This window comes from Mytilus galloprovincialis, chromosome 13 (genome assembly GCF_965363235.1).
Source record: "Mytilus galloprovincialis chromosome 13, xbMytGall1.hap1.1, whole genome shotgun sequence".
Classification (NCBI taxonomy): domain Eukaryota; kingdom Metazoa; phylum Mollusca; class Bivalvia; order Mytilida; family Mytilidae; genus Mytilus; species Mytilus galloprovincialis.
In genome coordinates, this window is record NC_134850.1 from 39,380,965 (window position 1) to 39,405,885 (window position 24,921).

General features: G+C 32.0%; 1 protein-coding gene across 1 annotated transcript; it reads right to left on the bottom strand.

The window, feature by feature from the left end:
• Positions 1 to 5,149: 5,149 nt before the first annotated feature.
• On the bottom strand, positions 5,150 to 24,117 carry LOC143057521 (uncharacterized). Its single transcript, XM_076230833.1, has 12 exons — positions 23,914 to 24,117; positions 23,501 to 23,543; positions 23,051 to 23,214; positions 22,213 to 22,315; positions 18,518 to 18,684; positions 17,147 to 17,320; positions 15,112 to 15,324; positions 11,507 to 11,549; positions 10,231 to 10,394; positions 8,686 to 8,856; positions 5,882 to 6,091; positions 5,150 to 5,196 (listed from the first exon to the last, which is right to left on the bottom strand). Exons 1-12 carry the CDS (start codon positions 24,107 to 24,109, stop codon positions 5,150 to 5,152), a joined length of 1,695 nt encoding a protein of 564 aa, XP_076086948.1. The 5' UTR covers positions 24,110 to 24,117.
• Between the last annotated feature and the right edge of the window lie 804 nt (positions 24,118 to 24,921).

Below are 24,921 nucleotides of genomic sequence, written 5' to 3' on the forward strand. Positions count from 1 at the left end.
ATAGATTGTCCTAGTTCATTGACATCAATGCAACACTGTACTGCTGTGCAGGACTGGTCAATGTAACAGTTCATATTACTCCCAAGTGATGGTAGATTCCTAATTTCTTGTGAACAATCTATAAAAAAAAATCATAAGAATTCCATGTTTACACTCAAAATATAGATACCAAATAGAATATGCAGCTGCTTGAACATGATATATTGTCATGTACATATTGAAATTGTTGCTGGATATATCACATCTATAAAAATTCATAAGGGTTCCACGGAACCCAGTTTGCTGTTAATCGCAGACTAGTCCGAGATTACTCTGACGTCCAACGGCTGTTTTGCCAGACAAGCTGGGGCCGTGGGACGTCAGAGCTCGTCCCATATCAAAAAGTGGATATTTGCCCACCCAAAATAGATGCGCTGCTTCGTCGCTTCTGGTGCCGACTGACGGCCTTGGAATTATATAAATCGGGCATCAATCTGTTCATTTTTCATTTATCTTTTCATTTATGTAAGTTTCACCTACCTGCCAACCTTTATTTTTCCATATTTTAACAGTTTTCACAGAGACCCATCGATTTCTGCATTTTGACTTTCACTTTCAAATGGACGTCAAGTTACGAGAGAGTTCGTGGCCTCGAGACTCAAATATGCAAATTTTGTAGGAGATCGATGTTTAACATTTAGTAGCCAACCACGATTTTTCACCTCCTTTACAGGAGATCGGTATTAAGCATTTAGTTCCGACCACGAGAACAATCGGAATCTCTCGGACATTTAGATAACTTGCATCGTAAATGAACGAGGTGTTACATTATGGTCATTTGCATAAACCATCACTGTTTTCTCGTGGTCACGTGATAATCTTTGAAAATGAAAGGCAAAATGCAGAAATCGATGGGTCTCTGTGAAAACAGTTAAAATATGGAAAAATAAAGGTTGGCAGGTAGGTGAAACTTACATAAATGAAAAGATAAATGAAAAATGAACAGATTGATGCCCGATTTATATAATTCCAAGGCCGTCAGTCGGCACCAGAAGCGACGAAGCAGCGCATCTATTTTGGGTGGGCAAATATCCACTTTTTGATATGGGACGAGCTCTGACGTCCCACGGCCCCAGCTTGTCTGGCAAAACAGCCGTTGGACGTCAGAGTAATCTCGGACTAATCGCAGACACAACAAAAATGAGGAAAAACATCAATAAAAATTTCCCTCTCGATACTGTCTTTTGATTGAAAGAAGCTTCCAAGTTTGGTAAAAAATCCAGGATAGTTTATGAATCTAATAAATGTTTTATAAACTTTTACTGCAGACTGTGTGTAAGTTGTTAACTGGAAAAAAAAAAGTGATTTTTTTTTTTTACAAAATTTAATTCTGAATAATATCTTATGATTAGAAACAAGCTTTTGTCTAAGTTTGGTAGAAATCCAGGATAGTTTAAGAACATTATAAAAATTAAAAAAAAATTTAAACCACAGAGTGAATGTTTTGTTTCTGGCAAAAAAACTAAGTCCATTTATAAGTAAAATACGGAAAAGTGGAAATTTATTTTTAAAAAATTTTCTTCTAGATTTTATCTTATGATCATAAACAAGCTTCTGTCCAAATTTGGTACAAATCAAGGATAGTTTACGAAAGTTATTAAAATTTTAAAAACTTTAACCACAGAGTGAATGTTTTGTTTCTGCCAAAAAAACTAAGTCCATTTTAAGTAAAATACGGAAAAGTGGAAATTTATTTTTACAAAATTTTCTTTTTGATACTATCTTATGATCATAAACAAGCTTTTGTCCAAGTTTGGTACAAATCAAGGATAGTTTATGAAAGTTATTAAAATTTTAAAAACTTTAACCACAGAGTGAATGTAATGTTTCTTCGCAGAAAAACTAAGTCCATTTATAAGTAAAATACGGAAAAAATGGAATTTTATTTTTACAAAACTTACTTCTGGATACTTTCTTATGATCATAAACAAGCTTCTGTCCAAGTTTGGTAGAAATTCAGTATAGTTTAAGAAAGTTATTAAAATTTCAAAAACTTTAACAACAGAGTGAATATTTGTGGACGCCGCCTACAACGACGGAATGTAGGATCACTTAGTCTCGCTTTTTCGACTAAAGTCGAAGGCTCAACAATAAAATGGAAGATTTAAAAGATATCTTAATAGAATTTAGTGAAATGTTGCAATATATGAATTAATACAGGCCTGGTTTGGATTTTGAAAATTTTCACTCCAGATAAAGTCATGGGACTTTTAAGTCAAATTTAAAGCAATATTCAGACATCAAAAGATTATTCTAATGCAATTTGTATGGAACAGTTTTTTTCATTGGCTAAAGGTTGCCGTAATAACCTTCAGTTTGTAAGTTTTTATTGTATGACGTCACGTTTACCCATGACGTCTTTGTGCCAAAATCATTCATGAAGTTTCGCGGATTTTTTTTGGTCAAATTTAGACATTTTTCCAAGTTTTATCGTATTTTTTCTTTTTGAAATTCATTAGAATCGGAATAACAGTACTGTAGTTGAAGAGTTGCCAAAGTCAATTTTGATTTGACGGTCGCAAATCTCCGTTTTACTGTCTCCGCTACGCATCGCCAGTAAAACTGCATTTGCGACCGTCAAATCTACAATTGACGTTGGCAACTCTTCAACTACAGTACTGTTCAAGGGTGCGGAAACGGTCATATATGCCAGACATGACCGATTCGGAAACTCAAAAGTCCTAAATCATTTATTGGGATTTAGGTCAAATTTTATTTTTCAGCAGAAATAATTTCGGTCATTTCGTTGAGATTGAGTTTCAAATCGCCATTTTAAACATATTTTTGTTTTGTTATCGATTTTATGTAATTAAACTGCCACTCCAGTAAAGTGTTATAATCCTGAGGGCCCTCCTAATAACTATATTAATGCCTCGGGGAGCTATTGGCTAATGATCGCTAATCTCTTTACCTGTGTTTTTAGTTCACACCTGGCTATTAATCACAAGCTCCGAACTAATATTATAAAGAAATTAAAATTCTATACCAACTGTCTTCATTATTTAATTACTTTTCAGCTAAGACAATTGTCAATAATGATTTAAAATTAAATTAAAACTTGATTTAATTTACATAGACAATTTTTTTTTTCACTACTAACACACGTGCTTTGTTTACTATGATACGCATGCCTGAAATTCTCTTCCACAGATTTGACACTAAATCGTAAATTTAAAATGATTTCTTGCTAAATAAAGCAAATGCAACTATTTTCATTAATATTCTTACACTATTAAAGGTAAAATATTAAAAAAACGATGTTTTCCTGTGAATTTGATAAACAAAACTAATCCCGGAAATAAGTCCGGAATTGTTCGTTTTAGTATTGTCGCATTACATCCGGTTTGAATTTCGACTTCAGAATCGAAAGAAACGTAAGCGATGACTGAGAAAATTACGAATTTGAGTCATTAAAATCATTTTATTCTTAAACTGTTGCCTTCCCTTAATTGCTTTTGATCGATTTTAGGAAAATGGTAGGATAAATCATGAAGTAAACGCGATGCAACAGTGAAACAAGTTCGTTGATGCTACGAGTATGAGCATACTCATGCAGTAATGAGATTTTGACAATCTGTTTTTGAAAAGGGGCACCAACTTTTATGTTATATGAAAATGACCGAAATTAGGTGAAAAAATTTCCGGATCCTTGGTACTGTTATTCCTTTATTATTCTCAAAATCCAAACCAAGCCTGAATTCATCAATTGCAACATCAGTGTCCTAAAAGCCTTATTGATCAACTGGATTCTTTTGTGATTTTGCAAATATGATTATTTTGCTGTTTAATGTGTATAAACGTGTGTTAGAACCTACTATTATTTTTTAAATTTCTCTCTATCAATTATAGGTCTTTGGTTGTTTGACTTACTTGTAGGTCTTATTTCCCTAAACATTTTTGCCTTATAAAGATTCTGAGAAATTCAATCTCGTTGAGATGACCAATCTATAATTATCATTAACTCAACACTATCATACCTATACAAAAACATTGTAGCCTAATGAAATCATTATACATTAAAAAAGAAGCAAGAGTAATGACATAAAGTATCAAACCTGTTCTCCATCCATCAATTTGAGGAACATAAGGTGAACTAAATCTTTGACAGGCATTGTCCAATAGAAATGGAGCTATTCCAAGAGTTTCTTCAAGCTGTTTTGTCTCCATCTGACTCAATGGTTGGGATGGATCAACACCCATTGAGTTTTTCCATGACATAAGACTAAAACCTGTTAAGACAAATTTCGTGAAGTACTGTACACCCAAACTCATACAGGAGTTAACTTATTTTCATGAAGCTGGTCAATTCAATTTAGATTTTACCTTTTTAAACTTTCTCATTTATGCTCAAACAAGTTAAAAGCTTGCATAGGTTGTTTTTTTTCAATGACTGATGTTTTTATGCTTAAAAACATATCGTCATAGAATTTTGATAATACAAAAATTTAAGTAGATTTTACCACCTTAAAGATTATACTTTAAATTGATCATGCACAATTATTTGATAGTTTTCTGGTCATAATTAGTAACAACTTTTTAAAATCGCAATTGGGTTTTTTAAGTGCAAGTGAACCTGTTAATTGTATTGATTGTTTTTAATCTACCTCAATACCCTTGAGACTAACTGATTTGAATGCTGTTTTGAGGTGTACAGTTTACATAATAAATTATTCTAAAATTGATGTAAAAACCTGCCATGAGGGAAATCCCCTATAAATCAAAATAGCTGGCTGGTCTGCTAGAAATAATGAACTTTCAGTGAAAGTAATACTGTATGTTAAATTATGTTAAATGAAAATAACTTACTTGAATTTTTAAACCCAGTCTGCCACTTGCATGGTTTCTTTGCCAGTTTAGTTTTATTCAGGACTATTTGGTCAATTAGACAAGGCTTGGAAGATTCAAAGCATACACTGACATTCATATCTACCAAGTAACTATTATCACTCTTCAAGTCATATATGGAATACCTGAAACATGGAGAATGTTAAGTTGTTCATCTCATTAAATATATCTTACTTTAAAAAGCTGAAAGGAAACATCTTATATAATAACTGCATTTTAAATATATATCTAATTATAATGAAGTGATGAAAATTTAACAATATACTTACTCCATACGTATAACACTATTCAAGTATAGTTTCTTGCTGACTCCTACAAATAAAAATGAAAATAAGAAATTACTGCATGAACAGAAAAACAAAAACATATCTCCAATAGAACACCATGTTGGTTTGCAATATCACGTATCACTGTTTAGTGATCTTTGAAATCCAAGTAAAAACTTATCTATTTGGATTTTTTTTCTAAATATAAAATCATAATGAACATGTACAGTAATTTTCAATATTATGCATTATTGTTTGCAGGCCATAAAATGCTTTACCATATAGCTATACCGTAGAGCAGGTTATTATTCGCGGGGGTAAAATTTCAAGATTTTCATTAAATAATTAAGGTATACAAAATATTTTGGCGGTTATTATTTTGATGGATTCAAAACTTTTATCAATATCTTTGCATGTACACTTTTAATTTGGCGGAATTTAATTGGCCATTTAGTTTTCTATGAAAATTTACACCCCATGAAAATATTTACAGTATTTGACAAAACCTTTTTTTGTGTCTTCTATGCTTTTCAAAGGCATACTCTACTTTGAATCTGTGACAAGTTTAATTTTGTCCATTTTAGTGCACCTAATGCATGTTTTGTTTAAAAAAAAGCAACAGATTATTATTTTTACAATCTTAATTGTATCTGTTATGTGATTATGTATTAAAAATACCACCAACTATAAATAGTTTTTTTTTATGTTTTTCATATTTATTGCAAACTTACCCCAATCAAATTCATAGAGAGAAATTTCAAAAACAAAATTTTCAATCCCAATAATTAATTTTTCATCACATGGATCCAGTTTTAAGACAAGATTAAATGAATGATGAAACATATCAGCATCTATACAGCAGTCAACCTCAGTACAGGAAGGTAATAAGACACAGGTCATTCCTGGGTGAAGTTCAGGAAGTTCTGTTGATACAGGGCAATCTGAAAACAAAATACAAAACTATAAAGTATGACTATAAACAAAATTCAAGACCACAAATGCATATTTAAATTTCAAACCACCAACTTCTTACTTGAATACCTTTTTTATTATTTGCTTTTATTTGTAGATTTATTTTTTCGACTTTGTTAATTTGTTTTAAGCATATGTTACACTAATGTTATATGAAGACCAACAGTATCCTTAACTTTCCAACAAAGTCATAATAAACAGCTGCACCACAAGCGCATGAATGCCCGTTGTCTTGTGTGTGAAGTTTTATAAAGAGTTTCTGAGATACGGCGCGACATGTGAAACCCCCCCCTTTTTTTTGGACAAAAACCCCAATAACTGTAAAATAAAATTTTTAATCATCACCAAATTGTATACAGATCTTAAGATTAATATAACTAAGAAGTATGTAAACTTTTAAGCAATAATCATAAATCGTTTGTGAGATACAGCTGGACATGTGAAACCCCCCCCCTTTTTTTTTTTATTAAAAACTCAATACCTCTCAAATTTTGAATCACCACCAAAAAGTATACAGATCTTTAGATTACAGTCAATTGCATTGAATGTGTAGTTAAAGGTAATATCTTTGGTTAGCTTGCTTGCTAGATAAACAGTGAAGTCATTATTGGGTTAGGTAAACCTTTAATAGTAAGAAACAACTACCGTATTTTCCGGACTAAAAAGCGCATCGAAAAATAAGCCGAATGGCCGTTTTTTAAGGGGAAGATTTTTTTCCTTACAAACAACGCATCTGCATATAAAGCGCACCTTGAGGAAAACGTGCATTTATTCTACTGACCTTAGTGTTATGAATGTTATGAAAACTCCTTTTTGAAACTAACACCGTAATATGTTTCATTTCTATTTTCAGATTGGTGAGAAAGTTGAAAGGATTTTTGTATATATTTATTGTGTCATCTTAAAATAAAAAATGTTAATAAAATAATTATACTTTTCTCATTGTTTTAATGATGCCCGATTCTTTTGTTGTGTTTTTTTGTCAACAATGGCCATGTGTTGTTTTGATTAAAATTAGTTTGGTGTTGATTGCTCGTTTATTGTTTGAATTGGAATCAAGGATTTTAATTGATCTTGAGAATGTATTCATTAAAGGTCACACAAGTCATAAAACTGCCATTGTTTACCTTGATTGTGAGCTTCTTACCTGTACCCACGTGTGAAAACTGTTCAGTCAGGAAAAAATTTATTAAATCAAATCTAAAGAATTTTATTGTTGTCTAAAATAAAAGTTTAAGTTTTAAAAGTAACAAACATTTTTCAATTTACAACAAACAAAACAATTCAGTTTCTGCAAGTCATTGTCTATTTTTAACTGAAAGTGATATGGGCCCTGGAAAGGAGAATTCATATAAGACAGCAATAAATAAATGTCTTAACATATTAAATTATGAAAATTTATATTCATTTTTTTATTTGAAACATCCGATAATATGCGGCTACAATATTTCATAAAGATATTTCATTTTGAAACACAATAACAACAAGCAGTAAAGTACTCCTCAATAGTATATCCTGTATGGTACCTCTTTTCAAACATGCTTATCTTCCTTTATCTTTCTGTGCTTGAGAAATAGTTTAAGGCCAAGTTCGGATGGATATCTAGAGTAGATGGGATTGACATGGTCATATATAACACTTGTTATGATTGGATATAGCTTTCCCGCAATAAACACGCGAGGAGCCCTGGGTTGTGGCAGGGTTCCTAGAGATGGACTTGATATCCCGGTTGTTATGACGTCAATCCAATCAAATTTGAATGTTAACATATTCAGAGTAGGGGCCTGTACTTCCGGTAATCTAGAGACCTTACTCTTCAAAATTATTTACCGTTCATATGAAACTCGAGTGAGAACTTGAGTTCCATCCGAATTTGGCCCAAAGTGTTCATTTCAGCCCATGAATCACCATCGTCATTAAAAGAAATTTGGAATATTGGGAAGAAACACAATCACTTCCTTTATTATTCCATTAGAAGATTTTATTTAAAAACACATTTAAAACAACAGATAATTACATATTTATGATACATAAACAATTAATATCCTGTATGGTACCTCTTTCAAACACGGATTATCTTTCTTTGTTAATGTAACGAACACATGGTTATCAACTTCCTAATCCAACAATGAAATAAAGAACAAACGATAAAGTAAATGTATTTATTCATTATAAAATAGGCCACATAAACAATTTATCAAGTCACTGCAAGCACTTGACAATCGGACTGTCTCCAGAAAAAAAAATCAAGATATTTTTTTTTTCAAGATATTTTTTTTTTTCACGCTCGTCCTGAAAACAGAAAAAAATACATACATAAGGCGCACTTGAGTATAATACGCAGGGACAAAGATAGAGAAAAAACATGTGGCTTATTTAACCATTTTAACAGTATGTTAAGTTTCATGAAATTGGGATAAGTTCTTCTCAAGTTACAGTGCAAGATTTTTTATGCTGGACAGCCAGACCCTGGACATTTTTATACCATAATATGTCCTGTCAAAATTTTGACAGGCGTATAAAAGGGATAAAAGTAAATTTATACAATGTAGTTATCTTTTACCTCTTTTCCAACCAAAGTTTTCTGGTTGATAAAAAATTCCATTTCTAACACATGAAGGTTTCTTGAAAAATTTAGATATCCCAAGGTCACTTGAAACTTGTAACACTGCTAGCTCTGTGAGATTTGTCAAGTCTTCTCCTCTTATCCTTGTCCAATCTTCTAAGGAAAAATCTGCATAACAATTTTAAACAAATTCATAAAATAGTTAACTACATAGGCTTCAAAAAGATTTCTCTCTGTTTTCATCATCTACTTTCTCCTTAAAAATCAGAAAAATGTAGTCCTAAGAAAATTGATACAAGAGGAAAGCAAATGTGAATTAATCGTGTGAACACTTTGCCTGCTGTACTTATCATGAATGAATTTGTTATGATAGATTTCAGGATAAAGTGTTTATCACATAAACTTTACATTCATGTAAATAAGGTAAAATCAGGTGGACCCCTACAGATGGAAGTGTGCATTGGTGGATAAAAGGTCTGCTGATGTAGGGTAATAGGTTGTATCTATCCCAGTTTACCAGAGGAATTTGTAATCATCACATAAGATAAATTGATGACAAATTTCCCTGGTTAGCTATCACCTGAGGTCCTTCAACAGTGGACCTTTTATCCACCTGCTGGATGTGTATACCCTGCAATCATGCCATTTGCTAAAGGTTTTTGACCTATTGCTGTTGGTATCTTAGAAAACTCACTCAAAACATAATGCTGACCAACTAACTATGAAAATGAGGTTAAGGACATATGAACATGTATACCATACAATCATTCCATTAATATGTACCGATTATCAGGTTGTCTGCATGTTGATATCGTAAAATATCAGCTGCGAGACATAATATGAAGCTTTTTGTCGAGTGAGCGTAGCGAACGAGATCAAAAAGCCTTCATATAATGTCAAGCAGCTGATATTTTACAATATCAATATGCAGATAATCTGATAATCGATTTATCGGGCTATATTTGCGTGTTTCGGAAGTGTTTTCTTTGTTTGGCCAGCACACACAAGATGACTTGATAAGTTCGGGTCAAAGTTATTAACGTCGGTTCAAACATTATGACGTCGCTGATATGTCCGGGTCAAAGTTATTAAGGCCGGGTCAACGTATTTGACGTCACAGAGACATGATACGGAATAATATTAAGAGCTGAACAGAGTGATATAGACAGAGGGACGACTGATAATCTATAAATATATATATTATATAGTAAGTTGACCTATAGATTATTGTATCTGACAAGCGAAAATAAGCACTAAAACATAATACTGATCACTGATACATGTAATGAGCTCAAGGTCAGGTGAACCCTGACAGACATACTGACTAGTATCTTGTATATGTATAGAAAAGAAATGAATGGATTTGATTTTTTACCATTTGCAAGTAAAGTTTATCTTGCTATTTATATTGTTAGATGAATCATGCATAAATTTTTATTTTAAACATTTTAATACTTATTTACCTCACATTATCTGCAATTTCACTATGTTAACAACAAAGATATGTACATATCTTAACATTTGACAATATGTAAAACTTACTTTGAATTCTAAATCCTTGATTCCAGTCACAAGACGGCTTGGGTAGGCTGACTTTGTCTGCTACAACTTGTTTGACTATACAATTAGGTTCTGAGGACTCTAGGCATACACCAAGACTTACAGATAATATGTATTCTGAAGATGATAACTCATCAACAGTGTACCTACAAAACAGGACCAGATTCTGTATGTAAAAATATATCTGCTAAATCACAGAAATAAATAGAAAATATCATATGGCATTTTCAATATCACATGCACCAGTATCAACCCAAGACACCAATATAAAATCTGCACCTTTGCGTGGAAATTTGATTTTTTTTTGTGTTCATGTAGGAGAGATCATCATGACCAATTAACTCTGTTTGACATTGTGATTTTGTTAATGAATAAAAATATTAATTTGTTTGTACTGACACATATAATTGAATAATAAAATGATAATAAATATATATATATGAAGCAATATTTCTAACCCTGCTACTATTAGTGATATTCCTTAGCAAGATTTTCAAACTCAAAACACTTTTACAAAAATATAGTTGTCATCTATTAAATATTATCTTACCTCCTATACATTTCTAGGAATATGATTGGTTAAAAGCGTCCTCGTGGAGACTGTGTATATTTGATATTAGGTTAGTAGGGAGGCAGGGATTATTTCACGGTTAGTAGTGGTGTTACGTCCCTTTATATTCCATATTAGGTAAAAGGGAGGCGGGGCTTATTTCATACACGGTTAGTAGCGGTGTTACGTCCCTTTATAAAAACTAAACGGTACTGAGAAAAAAATCTTAAAGGTTTCAACAGAAGAACAAATTGATGATTAAGATTGAAATAAATTCATAAAACGCATTTAAACCGAACAAGTTGATATTGTTGGCATCTGTTTTTGTAGGATCAATGGAAGTAGCTAGTTTCTTAATGCTAACAGTATCTGGCGAAGACTTGCTCATTTTGATAGGTCACTAGTCTAAATTTCACATGTTAAGATATTTGGTAAGATAAATTCGTTACATAGTGTGCTAGTGACGTAATACAGTAATACAGTATATATGGGGTCATGAATTTACTGACCCCATATATACCATATTAGGTCACTAGCACACTATGTAACTAATAATATTTTGTCATAGATGTTTAAGTCAACACATAAAAGAAATTTTGCTATCTTATATGATATTTCTTCTTCCTAAGCATTTAATATTGTTTACTGTTATCTTTTTTAAGAATTAACATGTATAGGGTTTTATATAAATTATATAAAGCAACTTACTCAATTAAGAAAATTCCTTTCAGATAAAACTGATGATGAGTCCCTGAAATACAAAAAAAATATGAATAACACACTATCACACCATTAATCAACTTAGCATATACCATTCAAAAGTATCTTATTTGTGTTATTCGGGAGTGAAAGTGTTAACAGTCTTTTTTCAATTAAAATATACAAATTTTTATTTTTTTTATTTCCATTTCTTTATTCTCAACCAAGCACTCCACTCTGAGGTAACTGTACTATATACTCCAAAAATGACAAAGTTCAACTATCTCACAAAAGAGCTAATTTCATAAAAATCAAAACCCTGACCATATGCACATCTTCCATTTAATTATGTACGTAACAGTCATCAAAGAGAAAACTTTCCAGCATTAAAACTGTAGGAGGAGTCATCTGGAATAGGTATATACCCATAATAGGACACATTAACAGGGGTAAAACATTATAGCCCCAAAATTTTAGTTACAAGGTCATAAAAACTTGTTTTAAATCATAAAACAATAAAGTTGATTAAATAAACATGATACAGGATTTTTCTTCCTTTTCTTGATTTTCAAAAATTAGAATATTGTTTTATTATAAACAGTAAATAAAAAAAGAATTTACTATTATTCTTGAAAAAAATAAAAGAAGAACATGTCAGAATGGGAAAAAAATATATATATGTGTTTAAGGAGGCTCTCGGGTACAAAAAAATCAGCAAAAAAATAAACAATTGTTTTTTTATAACAAATTTTATTTACTACACTGTTAGTTATTACTTTATAATATGGTACAAAAATCACACAGACAATAAGATTTTTTGTTGGCCACAGATGACTTTAATTTTTTTTTTATATCATTAAAAAGCTCCAAATTATCTCCCTTTGGTGCCAAAATGTCATTTTTTGATGTTTAAATTGAAATATCTTTTTTAACTCATTGGTGACTATATTTTTTATTATCGTTTTCATACAAGATGTACATAAACTAAATAATTGTAAAATTTAAGTGATTTCTGTAATTTAGTTCTTCTTTTATTTCGATATTACCAATATTTCTCCTATTAGTTCAACAGAAAACTAGAGGCTCTCAAGAGCCTGTATTGCTCACCTGACTCTACTTGGGTTTTTGAAATTATACAAAAAAAGATAATATTTGGTTTCATATTGCATTCCATTCTGTGGTTTCCTAAAAGAAGATATTTGTATGTATTTCTCATGGGGTCCTATGTTAAACTAAGTCCCCCGCTGGCAGCCATCTTGGATGATGGATCGGCTACAAAGTAACAACACTTGGTCAGCACCTTGTAAGGAACATTCATGCTATGATTTGTTTCATTCCATTCAGTGGTTCTCTAAAAGAAGTCATTTGTATGCATTTCCCATAGGGTCCTACGTTAAACTAAGTCCCCTGCTGGCCGCCATCTTTGATGATGGATCGGCAACAAAGTAACAACACTTGGTCACCACCTTGTAAGGAACAATCATACTATGTTTGGTTTCATTTCATTCAGTGGTTCTCTAAAAGAAGTCATTTGTATGCATTTCCCATAAGGGTCCTATTTTAAACTAAGTCCCCCACTGGCAGCCATCTTGGATAATGGATCGGCAACAAAGTAACAACACTTGGTCAGTACCTTGTTAGGAAGATTCATGCTATGTTTTGTTTCATTCCATTCAGTGGTTCTCTAAAAGAAGTCATTTGTATGTATTTCCCATAGGGTCCTATGTTAAACTAAGTACCCCACTGGCAGCCATCTGGGATAATGGATCAGCTACAAAGTAACAACACTTGGTCAGTACCTTGTTAGAAATATGCTATGTCTTGTTTCATTCCATTCAGTGGTTCTCTATAAGAAGTCGTATGCATTTCCCATAGGCTCCTATGTTAAACTAAATCCCCCGCTGGCAGCCATTTTGGATAATGGATCCGCTACAAAATACTAACACTTGGTCAGTACCTTGTTGAGAAGATCCATGCTATGTTTGGTTTCATTCTATTCAGTGGTTCTCTAAAAGAAGTCATTTGTATGCATTTCCCATAGGGTCCTACGTTAAACTAAGTCCCCTGCTGGCCGCCATCTTGGATGATGGATCGGCAACAAAGTAACAACACTTGGTCACCACCTTGTAAGGAACAATCATACTATGTTTGGTTTCATTTCATTCAGTGGTTCTCTAAAAGAAGTCATTTGTATGCATTTCCCATAAGGGTCCTATTTTAAACTAAGTCCCCCACTGGCAGCCATCTTGGATAATGGATCGGCAACAAAGTAACAACACTTGGTCAGTACCTTGTTAGGAAGATTCATGCTATGTTTTGTTTCATTCCATTCAGTGGTTCTCTAAAAGAAGTCATTTGTATGTATTTCCCATAGGGTCCTATGTTAAACTAAGTACCCCACTGGCAGCCATCTGGGATAATGGATCGGCTACAAAGTAACAACACTTGGTCAGTACCTTGTTAGAAATATGCTATGTCTTGTTTCATTCCATTCAGTGGTTCTCTATAAGAAGTCGTATGCATTTCCCATAGGCTCCTATGTTAAACTAAATCCCCCGCTGGCAGCCATTTTGGATAATGGATCCGCTACAAAATACTAACACTTGGTCAGTACCTTGTTGAGAAGATCCATGCTATGTTTGGTTTCATTCTATTCAGTGGTTCTCTAAAAGAAGTCATTTGTATGCATTTCCCATAGGGTCCTATGTTAAACTTAGTCCCCCACTGGCGGCCATCTTGGATGATGGATCGGCTACAAAGTAAAAACACTTGGTCAGCGCCTCGTAAGGAACATTCATGCTATGTTTTGTTTCATTCCATTCAGTGGTTCTCTAGAAGAAGTTCAAAATGTAAACCCGAAGGGCCAGGTGAGCTAAAAAGGGCATTAACAAAAATGTCTGCTTCTTTTGGAAGCAGATTGTGAGCTTAAATGAACGGTGACCCCATATTTTTATTTTATATTTCTATAAGGTATAAGATAAAGTTTAATCATAGAAAAAATTAGCAAAATTCTATATTAGAAAAAAAAAGTTGATTTAGACCCGCGAGCCCCTTTAAGTTGCTTAGATTTATTTGTGAAGCAATGGCCTTTCTTCTGTATTCAGTTTTAATTGTTTCAAGCATGCATAAAGTTATATGTCACTTAATTCTGAAAAGTAAAATCATGTCTAATCATCAAGTTTTTAATTCTATAATTATATATTTACAGATGAAGTTTTCTAACTTTTAAATGGAAATTATACCAAAATGAGCACTTTTCAAAAAGGGAAAACCAATTAAAAATGTAACATTATTGCAAATGATGGATAAATCAGGGTATAGTGTATTCATATGACTGTAAATTTAATTATTGCGATGTTTTTATTATTGCGAAAAATGCAACAGGGTTATAAATCCCAATAATTTTATTAAACTTGCATTTTGATTTTTTTTATATGAATTAAACAGGATATTCTCAATATCCCTAAAAATAAAATCACAAAAATAAATGCATGCAATAATTTCTGAATTTACAGTATTTGTTTATCACTCCTAATACTCTTGTGAAATGTGGAGGTGTTTTTCTGGACAAAAATAGTTCATAATATATATATAATACAGTAACAATTTCTTACCATAAACATAATTAACAAGTGACTCATTGTAAACAAACTTCTCTATACGAATGGTTAACTGGAAGTTGCATGCATCAAGTTCAAAAGAGAAGTCAAATGATCTTCCAAGAGAAGGAGCTTCAACACAACACTTTATTCCTGTACATGTATCCATGATAATACATGTAGTCTCTCTACTGTTAAGGTATGGAAGCATCACAAAGGTAGAGCATTCTGTAAAAAATCATTATATCTATTGTTATTGTCTTGTAAACTTGATATATACATGTATATAACAAGAGTGCACATGCTGAAATGTCTTGCCTTCTTTACTAATCATTGATATTATGTTGATAGTCCTAAATATAAAGCTTTATTACAACTGTCACATAAACTTAACATTAACCAAGAAAAACTAAACATTGATCAATGAACCAAGAAAAAATTAGGTCAAGGTCAGATGAACCATGCCTGGCAGACATGTACAGCTAACTATTCTTCCATACAACAAATATAGTTGACCAATTGCTTATAAATTAAGAACCATATGCTCCGCAGGGCTCAGCTTTATACGACCGCAGAGGTCGAACCCTGAACGGTTGGGGCAAGTATGGACACAACATTCAAGCTGGATTCAGCTCTGAATTTGGATTGTGATTAAATAGTTGACACAGCATAGGTTTCTGACACAGAATGAATGTGGTCTAATGAACTTAAATTTTTTTTTGCTTTTGAGCAATTCACTATGCTGTTGAATATTAATCCTCTCAAATAAAAAAAATGTTTGACAACCCCCCCCCCCCCCCCCCCCAAACCCCCCAATTTTTTGTTCACCTCCCCCTTTCCCTCATTCCAAAACTGATCTCAATACAAATTTCTAATGGAGTTTGCAACAATAACTACTCATTTAAATACATCATAAAAAATTAAAATATAAAATGTCATAGTCATGGTTAAAATTAATATTAATTAATAGTAACTTCTAAAAATGAGGTCAAGGTCAGATTACACCTGTCAAGTAGACATGTACACCTTACAATCAATCCATACACTAAATATAGTAGACCTATTGCATATAGTATTAGAAAAACAGACCAAAACATAAAAACTTAACTATAACCACTGAACCATGAAAATGAGGTCAAGGTCAGATAACACCTGCCAGTTGGACATGTACACCTTACAGTGCTTCCATACACCTAATATACTAGGCCTATTGCTTATTGTATCTGAGATATGGACTTGACCACAAAAGCTTAACCTTGTTCACTGATCCATGAAATGAGGTTGAGGTCAAGTGAAAACTGTCTGACGTGCATGAGGACCTTGCAAGGTATGAACATACCAAATATAGTTATCCTATTACTTATAATAAGAGAGAATTTAACATTACAAAAAATCTTAACTTTTTGTTCAAGTGGTCACTGAACCATGAAAATGAGGTCAAGGACATTGGACATGTGACTGACATAATGTTCGTAACATGAGGCATCTATATACAAAGTATGAAGCATCCAGGTCTTCCACCTTCTAAATAAAGCTTTTAAGAAGTTAGCTAACACCGCCACTGGATCACTATCCCTATGTCAAGCTTTCTGCAACAAAAGTTGCAGGCTCGACAAAAACTAAGTTCTAAATTAAGTCACCAAAACAAGGTAAACTACCTTAAACCAAAACTTTAGCGTGATACACTTAAAATTTTCCATGTTCAGTAAACCAAATTAAGTTATACATGAATAGTTTTACATTACAGTAGATTTCTGAAGGGGAGGTGTATGCTGCCATAGTCTTGTTAATCTTCTGAAAAATGTAAAACCAGGTAAAGTCCGGATGAAAATATTTGTGTAACGTGAAATGTCTAATTTATGACTCATCAATCAAATTGATGTCAAATATTCTAATGTATACCATTTTTGTATTGAATACAAATTTTATGAAGTTTAATACCGGTACATGTACTTTCAACTGATTCACAAAATAAAGGTTTCAAGATCCATTGTTGAGAAAAAAGAGGAGGAGGGATGGAGAATGAAATACTAGTCAAGATTAATTTTACCTTTTATCCAGCCATCATTGGTTGGTCCCCAAGGTTCTCTTGATCTATCACAAGAATATTCACTCAAAAAAGACAATGCATCAAGCTCCTCAAGGATCTGGTACAGCATGTACTCCTGTAACTCATCTGTCCTAGTGATATTTCTATTTGACATCCACTTGGTCAATGAAAAATCTTATAATAAAAAAATTTAATAGTAAATTTATATATGATATGTCCTTTACTATGCTAGATTTAATTTTATATAACTTAATTTTGGATGTAACGAGTCTTCTGATTGGCTGACGTCGTTTTGTTTATCAGCCCATAGACATAATTTTGTCATGTGACCATGACGTCAGCGTTTTTTCCTGATTTACTCTGGTTTAAAATGGATTTTAGAATTTAATTATAAGAAATGACTGTAATATTTTTTCTGCCTATTCGAAATAACAAAAAAAATGTGGTGCACACTTTAAATAACCCGCTATGCAGGTTATTCAGTGTGCACCACATTTTTGATGTTATTTCTTCATAGACAGAAAAAATATTAGTGTCATTCCTTAAATAAATTAGCTTGTAGTTTGTGTTTGTTTTTCTCACATTGCTTAATATCATTGATAATATTCCTTGCAGTTTCATGTGAATATAATTTCAGTAGTTTTAGTACATGATATCTAAGTACTGATTATTGTGTAGAGGTCAGCAAATACTCCTTGTCATGATGCTTGCAGCAGTAAACAAAACAAATGTATTACGTTCATCAATGAAATGCTTACTTAATCTAGTTAATAGGGGACATCACCACAATAAAGTTCCTTATTGTGAATTTCAGTATAAGGAAAAGATAATACTGTGGATTCATTATTATTTGTTGGATACCAATTTTCGTGGGTTTCGTGGGTACAGGTGAACCACGAATTTAAATGTTCAACGAATTACATATTTTCAATAGGCTTTGTATACAGAGATTGGAAAACCAGGAAATCAAATATCCACGAATATGCAAATCTTCCTTAATCCATGAAAACTGATACCCACGAAAACAAATGAATCCTCAGTATAACGAAAAATTTTGTGGAATTTTATGGTAACAAGCATTGTGAACAAACTGTGTTGAAACAAACTAATGTTAAAGAACATAATAAAAAAATAAACAAAAAAATTCCATTTATAAAGGGGCAAAACTCAAGAATGAAAAACAAGTCCATCAAAATTCTAACTTTATCATAGTTTGTGGCAATAAGCATTGTGTATGAGTTTCATAGCATTTGGTTGAGGTAAACTAATTTTAGTACAAAGAACAGACAAGAGTATCACTTAAAAATAGTACATGAACCGTTTTGTTATTTTGAAGAACATTTTCAAGTATTCTGTTTGCAAAGATCTTACCTTCTACAACAAAGTCTTCTGAATATCTACACTGTTGTTTTGGTAGTAGGACATTGTTCAGAACATTCACTATGTCATCCTCACAAGTACTGTTAGCCTCAAAACAAACTGATACATTCATACTGACAATATACATCTTGTCATTTGGCAAATCATCTATTGCAAAACTTTAAAAGAAAGATATTTAGATTAATACATGATCATCAAAATGTGACAAACTTATTTTTCAATTCTACATATTATTGATAAATCAGCAAGAATACTATGCAATGTTTTAGGGGTCTTTAATTCTTTTGGGAGATAATTGCAAAACATTAAGACCAAACACATGTGCAGCTACTTCAATTTTAGACAAAAAAACTTCTAAAATAGTTTTCTAAATGCAAGACACAGGTCATATTAAGTTTAAAAAGAAAATGACTTATAGTGTTCTAATCAGAATACCTACTTCATGTTTACGACTCCTAATAAAGATACTGCTAAAACCGTACCTGCAAAAATCAAGTAATACTAATTTGGTTATTGTTGCATATGTACTAATGATTAAATACATTATGATGTCAAAACATTCTTAAGGGTTCCACGGAACCCAGGCTCAACAAAAATGAGGAAAAAAATCTTTAAAAACATTCCTCTTGATACTATCTTTTGATTGCGAGAAGCTTCTGTCATTGTTTGGTAAAAAGCCAGGATAGTTCATGAATCTAATAAATGTTTTAAAAACTTTATCTGCAGACTGTTTGTAATGTTAACTTGAGAAAAACTAAGTCCATTAATATATAAAGTAAAATACAGATACACAGGTACAAAATTATAACAACATTTCTTTCTTGATACTAGCTATAGCTTTTGATCATAAACAAGCTTCTGTCCAAGCTGGGTACAAATTAAAAATAGTATAAATAAAGGCAACAGTAGTATACCGCTGTTCAAACTCATAAATCCATGGACAACAAGAATGTGTCCTCAGTACACGAATGCCCCACTCGCACTATCATTTTCCATGTTCAGTGGACCGTGAGATTGGGGTAAAAACTCTAATTTGGCATTAAAATTAGAAAGATCATATCATAGGGAACATGTGTACTAAGTTTGAAGTCGATTGGACTTCAACTTCATCAAAAACTACCTTGACCAAAAACTTTAACCTGAAGCAGGACAGACGGACGAACGGACGGACGGACGAACGGACGGACGGACGAACGGACGGACGGACGAACGGACGGACGGACGAACGGACGCACAGACCAGAAAACATAATGCCCCTCTACTATCGTAGGTGGGGCATAAAAATCAAAATCGGGGTAACAAACTAAAACTGAGGAAAACGTATTAAATATAAGAGGAGAACAACGACACAACACTACAATGTTTTGGTAGTAGGACATTTTATATATTTATTAAAATATATATTTATTAAAATTTTAAAAACTTTTAACCACAGAGTGAATATTTGTGGACGCAGCTGACGCCAACAGAATGTAGGATCGCTATGTCTCGCTTTTTCAACTAGAGTCAAAATCTCACCAAAAAGCCACACTTTTAAACTTCTTTTAAAAATGAATCTCTTTCAAAAGCCAAAATGCCAGGTAGAACAAATTTGTTCATAAGAGTACTTTATACATTATAAAGAGTATGAATAATGCATAAATACTGGATCAAAACTTTATTTTTCATAATGTGATAAGCTAAACAAAAGAATTTTTCTTAATACTTATAATTTACAGCTATTTCTGTTTACATGTGTAGTATTTCAGCCAGATTACAACTTAAGAGCCGATTTTGTTCACTAAATGAACCTAATATTCTCTTTACAAGGTGCACAGATTTGTAGATCTAGAGATAATATAAATGTTGCAAAAAATTCTTACATGATCATTAATTAGGTATAAAACAGGAAGTTGACAAAGTAATAAATCTGAAAACACCTCACAATATAATATGCTGAAATCCTGAGATAAATTTCCGGAAAATCTGAGATGTAGTTCAGAAAAAAAATGTGACAGAAATGTTTTGCGACAAATGCATTGACACAGAGAATGGGAATAACAATGTCTAATATACCCTTTTCCTTAAATATTATAAATCCTTGTCAGAATATAACTCACGACATATAATTAAAGATATAATGCATTGCCAAGTATGCATGCAAGGATCATCAAAAAGTTTGGACTAGTTTATTTCAAAATTAGGGTAGGGGTTACACCTAACTACATTGTCATCAACCATAAACCTAAATAAAGAATAATTACATTATCTGAGTAAATAAATAAATGGGGAATGTGACCATGGACACAGATGATGCCCCTGCTGGCATATAACATTATAAAGGGACACAACTCAAGAACAGTAAAAGTAATGCTACCCAAAGTTGTACTTGATCTGAGATTGTTGTAGTATATGTTTCATAAAATTTAGTTGAGGCAAACTTAAGTCAGAAAAGAAAAACCATTTGAAAAGGGTTATAACTCTAGAACTGTAAAAGTAACATCACAAATATTCAAACTTGATCTGTGTTCTGTGGCATGAGCATTGTGTATAAGTTTCCCAACATTTGGTTGAGGCGAACTAAAGTAAGAGAATGGAAACCAATTTTGGGATGTTAGGACGTACAGATGGACAAGGGTAAAACTTGATTCCCCCTTTGTCACGGAGGGGGCATAATTACATTTATCTAAAATAAATACAAAATCTCAATTTCATAGTTAACAAATATTCATCAAAAAATCGTTTATATCTTTCATACCCCAACTATAGTCTTGAAGACTTCTGTCAAACTGCATCTTTTCTATACCAACTGTCAGTCTATGATAACAAGGATCAATGTCCAAGTAAATGTAGAATGATTTGTTCAGCAGCTCCACATCCATACAACAATCCACACTGGTACATGTATCAGACAGACTGCAAACAATATTGTCTGGTAGATGTGAGTTTAAGTGAATCTTCAGAGGGCATGCTGAAAAATATAGAAAGGAGAGACTAACATAACATTAATTAGATATCTGGAATGGCTAAACAACCCTTTTTTTTTTAAGGGACAGACTGATCATTACAGAGAGACAGTGGTACTCTAAGTAGTAGTATAAAATAACTTTATGTACTCTGGATTAATGATTTTTATAGATAATCAATGGTTTGTTAAAAAAAAAAGGTGTTTCTCAGCTACAATCTCATGGAACAGTGACAGCCTTCACATGAGATGTGACTGAGAAACATCCTTGAGTTATAAATACCATTCATCTGTTTATTGCTATTTTGCCTGTGGCCTCGTTGATGTTTACATTGACAACGGCACAAAATTGCGCCCTCTATTTTGATACTTTTCTAACTCAAACAAGCAGCAAAATATGAAAAATTATCTAAAAACAGATTTAAGGAAATATAATCAAACTAGTGACAATATAAGGTACCAATTTTCATGGATTTTGTGAATATAGGTAAACCACAAATTTAAATGTACAACAAAGTACAAATTTTCCATAGGCTTCTATGCTGTTTTTGGCAAAACCATTAAATCACCTGCTGCAAAACTACCATTCTTCTTTGAACCATGAAAATTGGTACTGACAATAAAAAATCTACAGTAATAAATACACTGAACAGAAAAAAAATCCTTACAACTTCTCCACCCATCAGCTGTCAGTGGAAAATCAGGAAGGCTGCTTGTATTACATTGTTTACTCTCATAATACTTGGAAACACCAAGTTCTTCTAGTAAATCTGTCAATGATTGTCCATCTAAAGATGTATTTGCTTGAAATCCATTTTCAGTTTTCCATTTAGTCATAGAGAAATCTTAAAATGAATGAAAAAGAATCATTAAAATACAGACTGAGAGTTACATTAATACTAAGGCTAGGTGAATCAAAATGAATTCTAGTTTAGGGGAATTCTTCAACTTGTTCATATCATAGTTAACCTTCAAGTCTATCAACTTGTACAATAAAATAATAAAACTTTCATACTTGAGAATTTTTTTAAAAACTTGTACAAATCAGTCTAACTTCAAGATTTGAGGAATATCTTAAACTTGTACAATTCAGTCAAACTTCCAGATAAGAGATATTTTTAACTTGGACAAATCAGTCAATCCACAAGATTAGTGGATATCTTCTAATCTTGTACAAATCAGTCAAACTTCTTAGATAAGTGTACAAGAATGAGCAATTTGTCAATTTTAAATCATGGTTAGATGGACACTTTAATTAACCCAACAAATCAGTCATCATCCCAGATTATATTTTTTTACTTTTACAAATCCTAGTCAACCTACCAGATTTCGAGCTACCAGTATCATTAACTTGAACAAATCATTGTCAACTTTTTAGATCATGGGCTATTTTCAAATTTTACAAGATACAATCAAACTCTAAGATTAGGTCTATCTGAACCCAGAACATCAAGTCATACTGAATTTGTCTGAATTTTTTCGTATTTTAACATTAGGTTAGATTGTCAGAACATAACTCAATTTCCCATATACAACGCTGCCATAAAAATTTCAACAAACCTGTACAAAAAATTAAATACCTGGTTTTAGTAATGGCCTTTTCCAGTCACAATTTTCTTTTGCTAGAATATTGTTTTCAAGAACTGTTATCCTATAATCACAGGCTGCTTCAGAATCCCAACATATACTTATTTCCATACTGATAATATAGTTGTTACTTCCAGGTAATTCTTCAAGTTGAAAACTACAAAAAAAAAAAATGATTTAAAATTCATAAGTGTCTTGAGAATAAAGTAAACAATTTCAGATATTTGTTATTTATATGTCTTTTTACCGTAATAAGACTAAAACATAAACACATGTATATAATAACAGCAAAATTAAAAAGGTTTTCACTATTTTCATACTCTATAAAACATACCTGTACTATATGGTGTTTCCAAAATACTGCTACATGGTGAAATTCAATGGTAAAATAGTTTTTTCTCAAAACATTAAAATTACTTACTTGTAACTAAAAGACAACTTACTTAAGTTGATAAATTCCACCAAGATATATTTCATGCTCTGATTCTATAAAGAAATAAGCAGAAATTCTTTAAAATCTTGAAATCATATATAGGGGTACTAAAGTGCCAATCTGCCAAAGAATCAGGCAGTGGTAAATAAAAGACATTAAGTACACAAATGCAAGCAAATTATAGTAAAATAGCAATTTAAACACAAAAAAGTATACAATATTAATATTGCAGGTCATTTCAGCAAAAATATATTTTGACTGATTTTAGCAGTAAATTTGATTCATAAAAAGAAATAGTTTCGTAATTCAGTTTTTTCTAAGTTGAAAAAGGCGGGAAGTAACTTATAAGTACACCATTGATTATTCGAGATGTAATTACATAATAACAACTTATAAATAACAAATAAATATTGAAATACTTACTCCAATCAAATTCAAGAAGTGATTTTGAAAATTTATACTTTTCAATTCCACCATCAATAACATCATTACAGGAATCAATATTGATGAATAAATTGAGACTTGTAAGTATCTTCTCATCATAGACACAACAGTCTATAGAACTACAATGACCATTGATGTAGCATCTAACAGGTCCATCCAATGGGTCTATGTTCATTATCTTTGGGCAATCTATAAATACGTTTAAAGCGATGCAACATTACCAACATTTAAATATTTGATAAAAATAATAATAATAATTATTTTACATCCCCCCTTTTTCTTATTGATACTGTATTGATATTTTGTCATAAACGAAATTCATTTGTTCAGTGTTTGTTATTTGTTTTTGTTAATATATCTTTTTGATCGAGATAAGCCATTTCAATTGATATTGTATAGTGTGTTTTTCTATGTTGAAATGTTACACTTAAGTTTCAGGTTAGGATGAAGGTTGGCACCTGTAAAAACATTTATTCCCCTGCATCATTTGTTTGCATCTATCTTATGTCAGGAACCTGTTATTCAGTGGTTGTAGTTTGTTGACATGGTTAATAAGTGTTTCTCGTATCTTTTAGAATTTTTAAACTTCACATTTCATTGGTGTGACAAAAAGTTAAAAGGATTTAAAAGTTTGATGATTGTTTTATTCTCATACAAAGCATGTTAAACCCTGCCACATTCTGTATGTGACTGTCCCAAGTTAGGGGACGGTAGAGCAAAAGTTGCTGTGGGTTAATATCTGTCATATTTGTATTTATGGAATTATTTTGTTATAAATTAGGCTGTTAGTTTACACAATTGAATTGTTTCATATTTTTCGTTTCGAGGCATTTTATAGCTGACTACAGTATGGGTTTTTCTTATTGTTGATGGCTATAAGGTTGCCTTTCATTGCTTACATCCACCTTATTTGAACATACCACATCAGCTTATTCTTATACAGAAGGAAATGCCTAATTTTCTGCAGCAAGTTTTCAGTACCAGTTT

What these genes read in the sequence shown, in the direction of transcription:
- LOC143057521 (XM_076230833.1), bottom strand. Translation starts at nt 24,109, where the DNA reads ATGAACATAGACCCATTGGATGGACCTGTTAGATGCTACATCAATGGT. An exon ending in GGTGGAATTTATCAACTTAA is followed by an intron (nt 23,215 to 23,500) that starts GTAAGTTGTCTT and finishes TTTTTTTTGTAG; the next exon opens with TTTTCAACTTGAAGAATTAC. An exon ending in TCAAGGATTTAGAATTCAAA is followed by an intron (nt 8,857 to 10,230) that starts GTAAGTTTTACA and finishes ATTGTTATGCAG; the next exon opens with ATTTTTCCTTAGAAGATTGG.